The sequence below is a fragment of the Coregonus clupeaformis genome, chromosome 15 (genome assembly GCF_020615455.1).
Source record: "Coregonus clupeaformis isolate EN_2021a chromosome 15, ASM2061545v1, whole genome shotgun sequence".
In the NCBI taxonomy this organism is placed as follows: domain Eukaryota; kingdom Metazoa; phylum Chordata; class Actinopteri; order Salmoniformes; family Salmonidae; genus Coregonus; species Coregonus clupeaformis.
Window position 1 is genome coordinate 32,060,519 of NC_059206.1, and position 14,464 is coordinate 32,074,982.

Below are 14,464 nucleotides of genomic sequence, written 5' to 3' on the forward strand. Positions count from 1 at the left end.
AACAAAATCCAGAAAAACGCATGTCAAAAATGCATTTTAATGAGGGAAATAAGTATTTGACCCCTCTGCAAAACATGACTTAGTACTTGGTGGCAAAACCCTTGTTGGCAATCACAGAGGTCAGATGTTTCTTGTAGTTGGCCACCAGGTTTGCACACATCTCAGGAGGGATTTTGTCCCACTCCTCTTTGCAGATCTTCTCCAAGTCATTAAGGTTTCGAGACTGACGTTTGGCAACTCGAACCTTCAGCTCCCTCCACAGATTTTCTATGGGATTAAGGTCTGGAGACTGGCTAGGCCACTCCAGGACCTTAATGTGCTTCTTCTTGAGCCACTCCTCTGTTGCCTTGGCCGTGTGTTTTGGGTCATTGTCATGCTGGAATACCCATCCACGACCCATTTTCAATGCCCTGGCTGAGGGAAGGAGGTTCTCACCCAAGATTTGACGGTACATGGCCCTGTCCATCATCCCTTTGATGCGGTGAAGTTGTCCTGTCCCCTTAGCAGAAAAACACCCCCAAAGCATAATGTTTCCACCTCCATGTTTGACGGTGGGGATGGTGTTCTTGGGGTCATAGGCAGCATTCCTCCTCCTCCAAACACGGCGAGTTGAGTTGATGCCAAAGAGCTCGATTTTGGTCTCATCTGACCACAACACTTTCACCCAGTTCTCCTCTGAATCATTCAGATGTTCATTGGCAAACTTCAGACGGGCCTGTATATGTGCTTTCTTGAGCAGGGGGACCTTGCGGGCGCTGCAGGAGTTCAGTCCTTCATGGCGTAGTGTGTTACCAATTGTTTTCTTGGTGACTATGGTCCCAGCTGCCTTGAGATCATTGACAAGATCCTCCCGTGTAGTTCTGGGCTGATTCCTCACCGTTCTCATGATCATTGCAACTCCACGAGGTGAGATCTTGCATGGAGCCCCAGGCCGAGGGAGATTGAAAGTTATTTTGTGTTTCTTCCATTTGCGAATAATCGCACCAACTGTTGTCACCTTCTCACCAAGCTGCTTGGAGATGGTCTTGTAGCCCATTCCAGCCTTTTTTAGGTCTACAATCTTGTCCCTGACATCCTTGCAGAGCTCTTTGGTCTTGGCCATGGTGGAGAGTTTGGAATCTGATTGATTGATTGCTTCTGTGGACAGGTGTCTTTTATACAGGTAACAAGCTGAGATTAGGAGCGCTCCCTTTAAGAGTGTGCTCCTAATCTCAGCTCGTTACCTGTATAAAAGACACCTGGAAGCCAGAAATCTTTCTGATTGAGAGGGGGTCAAATACTTATTTCCCTCATTAAAATGCAAATCAATTTATAACATTTTTGACATGCGTTTTTCTGGATTTTTTTGTTGTTATTCTGTCTCTCACTGTTCAAATAAACCTACCATTAAAATTATAGACTGATCATTTCTTTGTCAGTGGGCAAACGTACAAAATCAGCTGGGGATCAAATACTTTTTTCCCTCACTGTAGATGGGTAAAATAAAAAGCAGACATTGGATATCCCTTTGAGCATGGTGAAGTTATTAATTACACTTTGGATGGGGTATCAATACACGCAGTCACTACAAAGATACAGGAGACCTTCCTAACTCAGTTGCCGGAGAGGAAGGAAACCGCTCAGGGATTTAACCACGCCAATGGTGACTTTAAAACAGTTATTTCAAATATTTCAAAACATGCATCCTGTTTGCAACAAGCCACTAAAGTAATACTGCAAAAAATGTGGCAAAGCAATACTTTTTTTTCCTGAATACTGTCACGATCGTAGAAAGGAGCAGACCAAAGCGCAGCGTGTTGAGCGAACATCGTAGACTTTATTATTAAAGAAACCACGATAAAAACAATAAACCACGATCATGAAGTCCTCAGTGACACGACTGAAACGGAAACAAAAACCCACAATTCCCACAGGAAAACATTCAGAATAAATATGGCTCCCAATCAGAGATAACGAGCCGACAGCTGACACTCGTTACCTCCGATTGGGAGTCATAGACCAAACCTAGAAATACAACCAACAGAAAGGCAAACCTAGAAATACAAAACCAAAACCCAACAAAACAAAATACACCCTAAATGAAAATAACAACCCTGGCTCAACAATCAGAGTCCCTGGAGCCAGAGTGTTACAGTACCCCCCCCTAAAGGTGCGCACTCCGGGCGCACCAGCATACAGTCTCAGGGAGGGTCTGGGTGGGCGTCTGTCCACGGTGGCGGTTCTGGCCCTGGTCGTGGTCCCCACCCCACCTTAGTCACCACCCGCTTCCCTAGCCTCCTCCACATGACCACCCTCCAACTTACTCCACCTGGATTTAGGGGCAGCACCGGGCTAAGGGACAGCACCTGGCTGGACGGCTCATGGCAGGCTGAAGGATCTGGCTGCTCATGGCTGGCTGACGGATCTGGCTGCTCATGGCTGGCCGGACGGATCTGGCTGCTCATGGCTGGCCGACGGATCTGGCTGCTCATGGCTGGCCGACGGATCTGGCTGCTCATGGCTGGCGGAAGGCTCTGGCTGATCCTGTCTGGCAGAAGGCTCTGGCTGATCCTGTCTGGCAGAAGGCTCTGGCTGATCCTGTCTGGCAGGAGGCTCTGGCTGATCCTGTCTGGCAGGAGGCTCTGGCTGATCCTGTCTGGCGGAAGGCTCTGGCTGATCCTGTCTGGCGGAAGGCTCTAGCGGCTCTGGTCTGGCGGACGGCTCTGATGGCTCATGGCAGACGGGCGGCTTTGCAGGCTTTGGGCAGACGGGCAGTTCAGGCCCCGTTGGGCAGACGGCAGACTCTGGCCGTCTGAGGCGCACCGTAGACTTGGTGCGGGTGGCCGGAACAGGCCTGACCGGGCTGGCGACGCGCACCGTAGTCTTGGTGCGGGTGGCCGGAACAGGCCGGACCGGGCTGGCGACGCGCACCGTAGACTTGGTGCGGGTGGCAGGAACAGGCCGGGTCGGGCTGGCGACGCGCACCGTAGTCTTGGTGCGGGTGGCCGGAACAGGCCGGACCGGGCTGGCGACGCGCACCGTAGTCTTGGTGCGGGTGGCAGGAACAGGCCGGGTCGGGCTGGCGACGCGCACCGTAGACTTGGTGCGGGTGGCAGGAACAGGCCGGACCGGGCTGGCGACGCGCACCGTAGTCTTGGTGCGGGTGGCAGGAACAGGCCGGGTCGGGCTGGCGACGCGCACCGTAGACTTGGTGCGGGTGGCAGGAACAGGCCGGACCGGGCTGGCGACGCGCACCGTAGTCTTGGTGCGGGTGGCAGGAACAGGCCGGGTCGGGCTGGCGACGCGCACCGTAGTCTTGGTGCGGGTGGCAGGAACAGGCCAGACCGGGCTGTGGAGACGGACAGGAGGCCTGGAGTGAACAGCGGCCACCACCCGTCCTGGCTGAATGCCTACCCTCACACACTCTGTGTGAGGCATCAGCACAGGACGTACAGGGCGGTGTACCCTGGCCTGGTGGCCTCCTGGATACTCCCCCTTTTCTCCTCCGTCAGCTCCGTCGTCCATGCCGTGTGCCCCCCTAAAAATTTTCTGGGGTTGACTCACGACCCTCCGACGATGGCCCTGCTGCCGCCGTTGCTCCTCTCTCGCCAGGGCCTTGATCCTTCCCCAAGGTCCCTTGCCCCCGAGCATGTCCTCCCAGGACCACGATGTGCCCACCTGGGCCATCGCCAGCCTCTCCATCTCCTTGCCCGGCGCCTCCTCCCATGTCCAGTCACCTTGCTCCTGGACACGCTGCTTGGTCTTTCTTTGGTGGGTTTTTCTGTCACGATCGTCGAAAGGAGCAGACCAAAGCGCAGCGTGTTGAGCGAACATCGTAGACTTTATTATTAAAGAAACCACGATAAAAACAATAAACCACGATCATGAAGTCCTCAGTGACACGACTGAAACGGAAACAAAAACCCACAATTCCCACAGGAAAACATTCAGAATAAATATGGCTCCCAATCAGAGATAACGAGCCGACAGCTGACACTCGTTACCTCCGATTGGGAGTCATAGACCAAACCTAGAAATACAACCAACAGAAAGGCAAACCTAGAAATACAAAACCAAAACCCAACAAAACAAAATACACCCTAAATGAAAATAACAACCCTGGCTCAACAATCAGAGTCCCTGGAGCCAGAGTGTTACAAATACAAGTGTTATGTTTGGGACAACTCTAATATAACACATTACTGAGTACGGGTTGAATGGCGACACTTACCAGGATTTAACGGCCAAAACCCCTCCCTTTTCCCGGGATAAATAATTGTGAGAAACCGGTAAATTAAAATAAATTATTGATATGAACAGCATGGCGTGAAATAGAACTGTTAAATTATATGTGATGTCTAAATCTGGCTTCTCTATGTCCTCTGCATGATGAATCATTAATGAATGTCACCTATTGGGAGAGACAGACAGCCCATCTCAGTATGGAGCGCAGTTCACAATGCATGTAGACCTATCATCTCATGACAGGTAGCCTATGCTACAGTAATATAAAGACAGAATGGGCGTCTAATTTACCCATCTCCATCTGGCTTTCGGGTGTCACCTTATCTTTCAATTGTAAAGATTTTTTATTTATTGCAGCTGCAGAGTTTTAAAACAGCCTATCACTCGAATATCATTGCTGTAAATCAGTGCACATGCGAGCACTCTAGCAATCCTTCTCTCTCTCCATCAACTCCATTCAGATTGCATTCAAAATAGATAATCATGTTCTAGATTGATATATAGCCCTATACAGTGCCTTCAGAAAGTATTCAGACACATTGACTCTTTCCACATTTTGTTAGGTTACAGCCTTATTCTAAAATTGATTAAATAGTTTTTTCCCCTCATCAATCTACACACAATACCCAATAACGACAAAGCAAAAACAGGTTTATCTAAATAATTGCTAATTTAAAACAAATGCCAGGTTTACTCCAGACGCGACTCTTGGCATTCAGGCCAAAGTGTTCAATCTTGGTTTCATCAGACCTGAGAATCTTGTTTCTCATGGTCTTAGAGTCTTTAGGTGCCTTTTGGCAAACTCAAAGCAGGCTGTCATGTGGCTTTTACTGAGGAGTGGCTTTCGTCTGGTCTACCATGAATCCCTGATTGGTGGAGTGCTGCATAGATGGTTGCCCTTCTGGAAGGTTCTCCCATCTCCACAGAGGAACTCTAGAGCTCTGTCAGAGTGACCATCTTGGTGGTTCCAAACTTCTTCCATTTAAGAATGATGGAGGCCACTGTGTTCTTGGGGACCTTTAATGCTGCAGACATTTTTTGGTACCCTTCCCCAGATCTGTGCCTCAACACAGTCTTCAGACAATTCCTTCGACCTCATGGCGTGGTTTTTGCTCTGACATGCACTGTCAACTGTGGGACCTTATATAGACAGGTGTGTGCCTTTCCAAATCATGTCCAATCAATTTAATTTACCACAGGTGGACTCAAATCAAGTTGTAGAAACATCTCAAGAATGATCAATGGAAACAGGATGCACCTGAGCTCAATTTTGAGTCTCATAGCAAAGGGGCTGAATACTTATGTAAATAAGGTATTTCGGGGGGTTATTTCTAAAATCTGTTTTCGCTTTGTCATTCTGGGGTATTGTGTGTAGATTGCTGAGGATTTTTATTTATTTAATCCATTTTAGAATAAGGCTGTAACGTAACAAAATGTGGAAAAAGTCAAGGGGTCTGAGTACTTTCCGAAGGCACTTCATAGATGTCCTAGCCTACCTCTTTCATGTAATAAATTCAATGCAGTATTAGCCCTATATTCAGCTAATTAAGGATGGGTTATGCATAATAAGCTTCTAACTTATAGCCATTATTTTCTTTAGCATTTCTTATACAGTACCAATAGACTGTTCGAAGAGGGACGCAAGCTCGTTTGCTGAATGTTAAATACAGTAGCCAATAGAACTCACAAGTAGTTTGAAAGGCAAGTGAACGCGCGATAGTGGTAAGCTTTAGCAGTTAGTTATTAATTCAGACCCATAACCATTCAATCTTCGTGAAGAGAAGTGAAAGCCTTTTGCATCTAATTCTAGTCCTATATTATTCAAGGATTTATTATTCAAGGATGTCATTAGAATGTTGAAGATAAGGACAACAAAACTTATTTCATTTAACTGTTGAAAGCGAGGAAGGAATGAAGCAACAATAGAGAGAGAAAGAGGAGGTAGGCTAATAACATTAGGGGAAATATTATGAAAGGTATATTTATATATGCGTCAGCCTACTAATCATAGAAATAGGCCCCATTTATATTTCAAAATCAAATTCGCTAGCCTATACTTGGAACTTTGTAGGCCGCATGTGCTGCACCAGAATCGCATGTTCTCTCCCTGCTTTATCATGGTTTGAATTATGTGCATAATTCCAGTCATATAATCCAGTATAATACAACACACTACAGTAATACAGTCCACACTCAAATAGATTAGCCTACTGGAGCTAGTTTCATTTATTTACCCAAGAGAGCATATAGCTAGCTACATCTATGGGCTTTTATGTTTTTCTGTCATGCATAATGTGCAGTAGCCTATATCATATATGTATGTATCGGTCGTCAGTTGGACGGTGTTTCCCCCGACACATTGGTGTGGGTGGCTTCCGGGTTAAGCAAGTAGTGTGTCAAGAAGCACTGCGGCTTGGCAGGTCATGTTTCGGAGGACTCATGGCTCTTGACCTTCATCTCTCCCGAGTCCGTTAGGGAGTTGCAGCGATGAGACAAGATCGTAACTACCAATTGGATGTCACGAAATTGGGGATGAAAAGGGGGTAAAAAAAGAAATATATATATATACGCTCTAATCAAATCCAGACATAGGCCCATTTATATGCTTTATAATGCTTTTGAATTACACTTCCGGTTTTGGCGGGAAATACCGCGTTACCCGGGAGAAAAGTGATGTATTCTCGGGATGGAACATTTGTAAAATACCGGGAAAATAATCAACCCTACTGAGTACCACTCTCCATAGTGGTAGGCTTGTAATCGTTAAGGTCTGGGGAGTTTTTCAGGATAAAAAAGAAACGGAATGGAACTAAGCACAGGCAAAATCCTCAAGGAAATCCTGGTTGTCTGCTTTCCACCAGACACTGGGAGATGAATTCACCTTTCAGCAGGACAATAACCTAAAAGACAAGGCAAAATCTACACTGGAGTTGCTTACCAAGAAGACAGTGAATTTTCCTGAGGACGAGTTACAGTTTTGACTTAAATCTGCTTAAAAGGGTATGGCAAGACCTGAAAATGGTTGTTTAGCAATGATCAACAACCAATTTGACAGAGCTTGAAGAATTTTGAAAAGAATAATGGTCAAATGTTGCACAATCCAGGTGTGGAGAGCTTTGAGAGACTTACCCAGAAACACTCACAGCTGTATTCGCTGCCAAAGGTGATTCTAATATGTATTGACTCAGGGGGTTGAATACTTATCTAATGAAGTGTTTTTTCCTCCGAATTTTTCTTACACTTTGACATTCCAGAGTATTTTGTGTAGATCGTTGACAAAAAAATGACAATTAAATCCATTTGAATCACACTTTGTTATACAACAAATGTGGAAAACTCAAGGGGTGTGAATACTTTCTGAAGGCACTGTATCTATCTATTGGCAGGAATGTCTGTTTGTCTTAAAATTAGTCTTAGGTGTGGCAGGACATATCACATATGTTGCTTTTCAAGTGTTCATGACAGCGACCAGAAACGTTATTTTGTTGGAGCCTTTTAATATGTAATCTGATTATGAAAATCACCAGGGCCCGGTTTTTCAAAAGTTCTCTGTATTTCGCCTATAGGATATGATTAAATGCACAGAAATAGAAAGAATAGAACAGACTAATCATTGGCTCAAATGGGGGCATCCGTTCTATTCATTCGATTTGTATGCATTTAATCCTATCCGATAGCCGAAATCCGGATAGATAACTTTTGAAAAACTGGGCCCAGAAGACTTTAGAAGTCTTCACAGCAGTTCAAAATGTATTGTTTCATTCTTAGTGTAGCATTTACAGTTGGAACAGACCATGGAGTTATAAGACATAGTGGACATAAACTCATGAGTCCAGAGGTTGTTCCAACTCCCAATTTTCTTTATTAGCTTTGATCAAAAACACTCAGAGCAGAGCAAGACATAGTCTGACACAACATAGTGACCTCTGACCTGCCGTGTCATACTTGATCCATACATGGAACTGAGAGAGGGCATTTGCAACTCATGTCTATCTGAAACAAGTCAGTCAGCCAACAGTCATTAAGTCAGTCAATCAAAAGTCAGTCAGTCAGTAAACAGTCAGTCAGTCAGGCACATTATGTAAGTGAACTAAGGCTTCGCTCTCAAAACATATCATCTCTCGATAAAAACCTAAAACCTGTTTTTAAAAGCAAATCAAACTATTCAGCCCACATGGAACTGTACCAGTCAAACACACCCAGTAAGCTTCATATTTCATAAAAAAAGTTACAAAGAATACACCAACTGCACTCCCCCTCTCTTTCCTTCCCTCTCTCCTCCTCTCCCCATTAGGTACAGTCTCTTCTGCGTGTGTGTCGGTGTCGTGGGTAGACTCTCCTCTGTGGGCCATTCTTCAGAGGGGAGGGAGGACGTGGGCCCCTCAGGCTCATTAGTCCACCCCTCGAGGGAGTAATGGGGAAGAACGGGGGAAGGGGGAGGGCCGGGGGGGATAGCGACTTCTCCTCCTCTCGTCCTCGTGATGGTGGGATGATCTCCAGTTCTCCTCTCTCCTACGGTCTTCCTCTGGGAAGTAGGGCATCCTCCAGTTGTTCTGTGGCTGAGGGGGTCTCCACTGGTAGTTGTTGAAGTGAGGGGGACGAGGCGGGAAAAGGTTTGGGTGGGAGGGCCACATGCCGTAAGGAGGCAGAGAAGGAGGGAGCAGACCGTGGCCGTGAGTCTGGTAGTTCATACCTCTCTGGTGGAGAGGCCTGGAGAGAGTGAGAGAACCTTCAAACAGACACCCAACAATACAGATATATAGAGACATTGTATATATGTATATAGGGGTTAGAGGTCAAGGGTCAGGGTCCTTACACACAGATTATATACACTGAGTGTACAAATCATTAAGGACACTTGCTCATTAAGGACACCTGACCAGGTGAATCCAGGTGAAAGCTATGACCCCTTATCGATGTCATTTGTTAAATCCACTTCAATCAGTGTAGATGAAGGGGAGAAGACAGGTTAAATAAGAATTTTTAAGCCTTGAGACAATTGAGACATGGATTGTGTATATGTGCCATTCAGAGGGTGAATGGGCAAGACAAAAGATGTAAGTGCCTTTGAACGGGTGTATGGTAGTAGGTGAACTGCAATGCTGCTGGGTTTTTCACGCTCAACAGTTTCCCGTGTCTATCAAGAATGGTCCACCACCCGAAGGATATCCAGCCAACTTGACACAACTGTGGGAAGCATTGGAGTCAACACAGGCCAGTATCCCTGTGGAACGCTTTCGACACCTTGTAGAGTCCATGCCCCGACAAATTGGCGCTGTTCTGAGGGGAAAAGGGGGGGTGTAACACACACAAACACACTTATGATGTTCACTTAAGTTCCAAAAGTCATAAAAGTCTACTACTGGGTAGTTTGGCTCCTGGATGCTGATTCGCTGAAAGCCGAGGTATATGAGACAAAATAACACGGGTATGACGCAAAACTACTTGTTTACTGTTCTAATTACATTGGTAACCTGTTTATAATAGCAATAAGGCACCTCTGGGGTTTGTGGTATATGGCAAATATACCACGTTGCGTCGTACCTAAGAACAGCCCTAAGCCATAGTATACTGGCAATATACCACACCCCCTCGGGCCTTATTACTTAAATATATAGCTAGAGGCTTTGTATATAGGGGTTAAAGGTAGAGCTGGGACGATAGACCAAAAATATTTTGCTGATATTGTTCATTACGATAAATAACCTATAGGGCTCTATTAGAGAAATGTGAAGTTTCAAATGAAATAAGTTTGCTAATATGGGTGACTGTTAATGGGACAGTTGTTAGCTACAACATTCAAAGTAGTAGTAGAAATGTTAAGGGTAATATAAAAAAAACTGTGGTGTACATTTATGTTGTTATAAACTTGTTACATTTATCGTTATGGATTTTTGTCCATATCGGCCAGCTCTAGTTAGAGGTCAGGGTGCTTACACAGAGTGGTTGTGGTCGTAATGCCTGTCATAATGTCTGTCATGGTGGTAGGCAGGACCATCCGGAATATCTTCATGCCGACTGGCAGAGCGGCCTCTGATTGGCTCCTGCTCCGACTTCTCCATCCCATAGTTACTGCAGAAGGAGGGAGAGAGGGATGGATACAATAAAGTATTGATGGACTGAGACAACGATAGAGATATAAAGAACGACTGACCAACACACACACAGACAGACAGAGACAGATGACCTTCTCTTTGGCCCAGTCTGTAGGTCTTTCAGGTAGTTCGCTCTCTCTATGGAGTGGCCACGCGAAGAGTTAAACACTGGAATAACACAGGGAGAGAACATTACACACCCATGTGTAAGTGCACACACACAATTCTTAAAAGGAGGTTAAGTACTCACACTCTACAGCCTCTTTAGGATCCATCCCATCTACATCTATCAGGTACCTGAAGAGAAGAGAGAGTAAGAGGAGGAAAAGAGAGAAAGAAGTGAGAGAAAGGGAGGAAGAGGAAGAGAGAGGACAACGTCAACAAAACGAAGGAGATGATCATGGACTTCAGGAAACAGCAGAGGGAGCACGCCCCTATCCACATCAACGGAACCGCAGTAGAAAAGGTGGAAAGCTTCAAGTTCCTCGGCGTACACATCACTGACAACTTTAATAATGGAACACTAGTCACTTTAATAATGTTTACATACTGCTTTACTCATCTCATGTGTATATACTGTATTCTATTCTACTGTATTTTAGTCAATGCCACTACGACATTGCTCGTCTTAATATTTATGTACAGTACCAGTCAAAAGTTTGGACACACTTACTCATTCAAGGGTTTTTCTTTATTTTTAAATAACACATATGGAATAACACAATAACACATATGGAATCATGTAGTAACCAAAAAACGGTATAAACAAATTTTTTATTTGAGATTCTTCAAAGTAGCCACCCTTTGCCTTGATGACAGCTTTGCACACTCTTGGCATTGTCTCAACCAGCTTCACCTGGAATGAGTTCCCACATATGCTGAGCACTTGTTGGCTGCTTCTCCTTCACTCTGCGGTCCAACTCATCCCAAACCATCTCAATTGGGTTGAAGTCAGGTGAATGTCGAGGCCAGGTCATCTGATGCAGCACTCCATCACTCTCCTTCTTGGTCAAATAGCCCTTACACAGCCTGGAGGTGTGTTGGGTCATTGTCCTGTTGAAAAACAAATTATAGTCCCATTAAGTGCAAACCAGATGGGATGGCGTATCGCTGCAGAATGCTGTGGTAGCCATGTTGGTTAAGTGTGCCTTCAATTCTAAATAAATCACAGACAGTGTCACCAGCAAAGCACCCCCACACCTCCTCCTCCATGCTTCATGGTGGGAACCACACATGCAGAGATCATCCGTTCTGCGTCTCACAAAGACAAGGCGGTTGGAACCAAAAATCTCAAATTTGGACTCATCAGACCAAAGGACAGATTTCCACCGGTCTAATGTCCATTGCTCGTGTTTCTTGGCCCAACCATCTCTTCTTATTATTGATGTCCTTTAGTAGTGGTTTCTTTGCAGAAATTCGACCATGAAGGCCTGATTCACACGGTCCCCTCTGAACAGTTGATGTTGAGATGTGGCTGTTTCTTGAACTCTGTGAAGCATTTATTTGGGCTGCAATCTGAGGCTGGTAACTCTAATGAACTTATTCTCTGCAGCAGAGGTAACTCTGGGTCTTCCTTTCCTGTGGCGGTCCTCATGAGAGCCAGTTTCATCATAGCACTTGATGGTTTTTGCGACTGCACTTGAAGAAACGTTCAAAGTTCTTAAAATTTTCCGGTTTGACTGACCTTCATGTCTTAAAGTAATGATGGACTGTCGTTTCTCTTTGCTTAATTGAGCTGTTCTTGCCATAATATGGTCTTGGTCTTTTACCAAATAGGGCTATCTTCTGTATACCAACCCTACCTTGTCACAGCACAACTGATTGGCTCAAATGCATTAAGGAAAGAAATTCCACAAATGAACTTTTAAGAAGGCACACCTGTTAATTGAAATGCATTCTAGGTGACTACCTCATGAAGCTGTTTGAGAGAATGCCAAGAGTGTGCAAAGCTGTCATCAAGGCAAAGGGTGGTTACTTTGAAGAATCTCAAATATAAAATATATTTTGAGTAGGTGTCTCCAGACTTTTGACTGGTACTGTATTTCTTAATTCCATTATTTTACATTTACATTTGTGTATTGTTGTGAATTGTTAGATACTACTGAACTGTTGGAGCTTGGAACACAAGCATTTCTCTACACCCGCAATAACATCTGCTAAATATGTGTATGTGACCAATAAAATTTGATTTGAAAAGAGAGGCCGGTTTTATACTGTAAGCACATCTACCACATCTACTAGAATCTACCAGAAACTCCACAAAATCTGCTAAACACTCCTTACCTACAGACCAAGTAGCCTGTCCTGTTGAGACCATGAGTACAGTGCACTCCGATCAGCTTATCTGTGAAAGATAATAAAAACGTTTTTAACATAATCTTGCCTTCCTGCTGATGTGTTGATGATGAACTAATCAGTTACACTAATCACCTGTGAGGGTGGCTGTGTGTGTCACACCTTCCCAAGTTCTCCCATGTCACCCCGCTCCTCCGCACACTCCAATGGCTTCCAGTCGAAGCTTACCTCCACTACAAGACCATGGTGCTAGCCTACGGAGCAACAAGAGGAACTGCACCTCCCTACCTTCAGGCTATGCTCAAGCCTTACACCCCAACCAGAGTTCTGCCAAGTTCAAGCTTTTCTCTGTCCTGGCAGCCCAATGGTGGAACCAGCTTCCCCCTGAAGCTAGGACAGCAGAGTCCCTGCCCATCATACGAAAACATCTGAAACCCTACCTCGTCGAAGACTATCTTAAATAATCCCTTTCATGAACTAACACTCACATTTGACTTTCTTCCCGCTTACTAGCTCTGACTTTGCTGATAGCTACTTTGAGGAAAAAATGTACTTACAATGACTGTGATATGTGGCTGTCCCACCTAGCTACAGTATTAATGCACACAAACTGTTAAGTCGCTGGATAAGAACATCTGCTAAATGACTAAAATGTAAATGACTGACCATTGTGTACGTTGTCTTGTAGGAACCTGCAGACGGCACGTTTGAAGCTAAGGATTGTGGGATCGCTGGGAACTTCATGACCTGCTGTGAAGATTTTCAGGTAGAACACAGAGTCTGGAAGGTCCTACACACACACACACACACACACATCAGATCAGATACTACACTATACACAGTCAGTGTGTGTGTGTGTGGGGGGGGGGTTTGCTTGTGTGTATACCTCAGGATTGTAGTAGCGTGTTGTAAAAGTGAGGTCTATGATCAGTCCCAGTTCCTGTCCGTCTTTCTCCAGAATCTGCATCAGCTCCCACGGACCAAACACCTCAGAACGCTCCACACGACGACACAGGGACTGGAAACACACACACACACACACACACACACACACACACACACACACACACACAGTGTTACTAACTACTAACACTCCAATACCCATTTTACACAACCCCTCAAGAACTACTGAACACACACAAACACTCTGACTTAGTTAGCCGTACCTGTTTCAGAGGGACTTTAAACGAGATGAACCGTGTCCCAGGTATCCTCTTCCCTACTGCCTGGTAGTCTTCCCATCTGTATGGGAGAGCAGGACATCAATATGACAGAGAGTCAGTCTATAGCCCTGTCCCGTTGCCAGTTGAAGTCCAGCATTAGCTAGCTACCAGTTTACAGTACATATTTACCTGTCCGGTATCCCGTTTTTCTTGTGAGGCATCTTTTTCTTGGGTTCACTCTTGTGTAACAGTTAACGTTACTTATACAGACAACATGATCTGTAAAAAAAATTGTATCAGCTACTATAGCAGCAAAACTAACTGCTACGTCAGCTAGTTAGTTATCTATCTCGGCAACCATACTCTGTTCTGTCCACGAGATATTAGTCAGCTAGCGCGTTAGCTAGCAGCCACGTCACAGTGACAATGAGCCAGATATTTCACCGGATGTATAAATGTGAAGTTTCCGCTTGGTGGTTCCACTCACTACCAAATATGGTACCAAAAGAAAGCCTAGTGGCCGGCAGTGATAGAAGATGGAAGGAGATGGATTTTGGCCGAAATTCTGCAAATTTTCTGGATCTCAATACAGTGTTATGTTCCCAAAACTACAATCTGTTATGAACAGAGTGGAATACGTTTTGTAGACTTTATCATTTGCTAAAGTTTATTTTTTTTTGCTTTGTT

At 45.0% G+C, this 14,464-nt stretch overlaps 1 protein-coding gene across 1 annotated transcript; it reads right to left on the minus strand.

The window, feature by feature from the left end:
* Window positions 1-8,061: 8,061 nt before the first annotated feature.
* Window positions 8,062-14,206, minus strand: LOC121582657 (RNA/RNP complex-1-interacting phosphatase). Its single transcript, XM_041898629.2, has 9 exons — window positions 13,967-14,206; window positions 13,781-13,856; window positions 13,501-13,632; window positions 13,281-13,404; window positions 12,603-12,663; window positions 10,570-10,616; window positions 10,412-10,487; window positions 10,162-10,296; window positions 8,062-8,934 (listed from the first exon to the last, which is right to left on the minus strand). Exons 1-9 carry the CDS (start codon window positions 13,996-13,998, stop codon window positions 8,616-8,618), a joined length of 1,002 nt encoding a protein of 333 aa, XP_041754563.1. The 5' UTR covers window positions 13,999-14,206; the 3' UTR covers window positions 8,062-8,615.
* Window positions 14,207-14,464: the final 258 nt, after the last annotated feature.

Bases quoted from the DNA above. Each gene is read 5' to 3' on its own strand.
- LOC121582657 (XM_041898629.2), bottom strand. From the start codon at position 13,998: ATGCCTCACAAGAAAAACGGGATACCGGACAG. The intron at 10,488-10,569 runs GTGAGTACTTAA...GTGTTATTCCAG, and splicing joins TCCTAAAGAGGCTGTAGAGT to TGTTTAACTCTTCGCGTGGC. The intron at 8,935-10,161 runs GTAAGCACCCTG...CACTCTCTCCAG, and splicing joins TACGACCACAACCACTCTGT to GCCTCTCCACCAGAGAGGTA.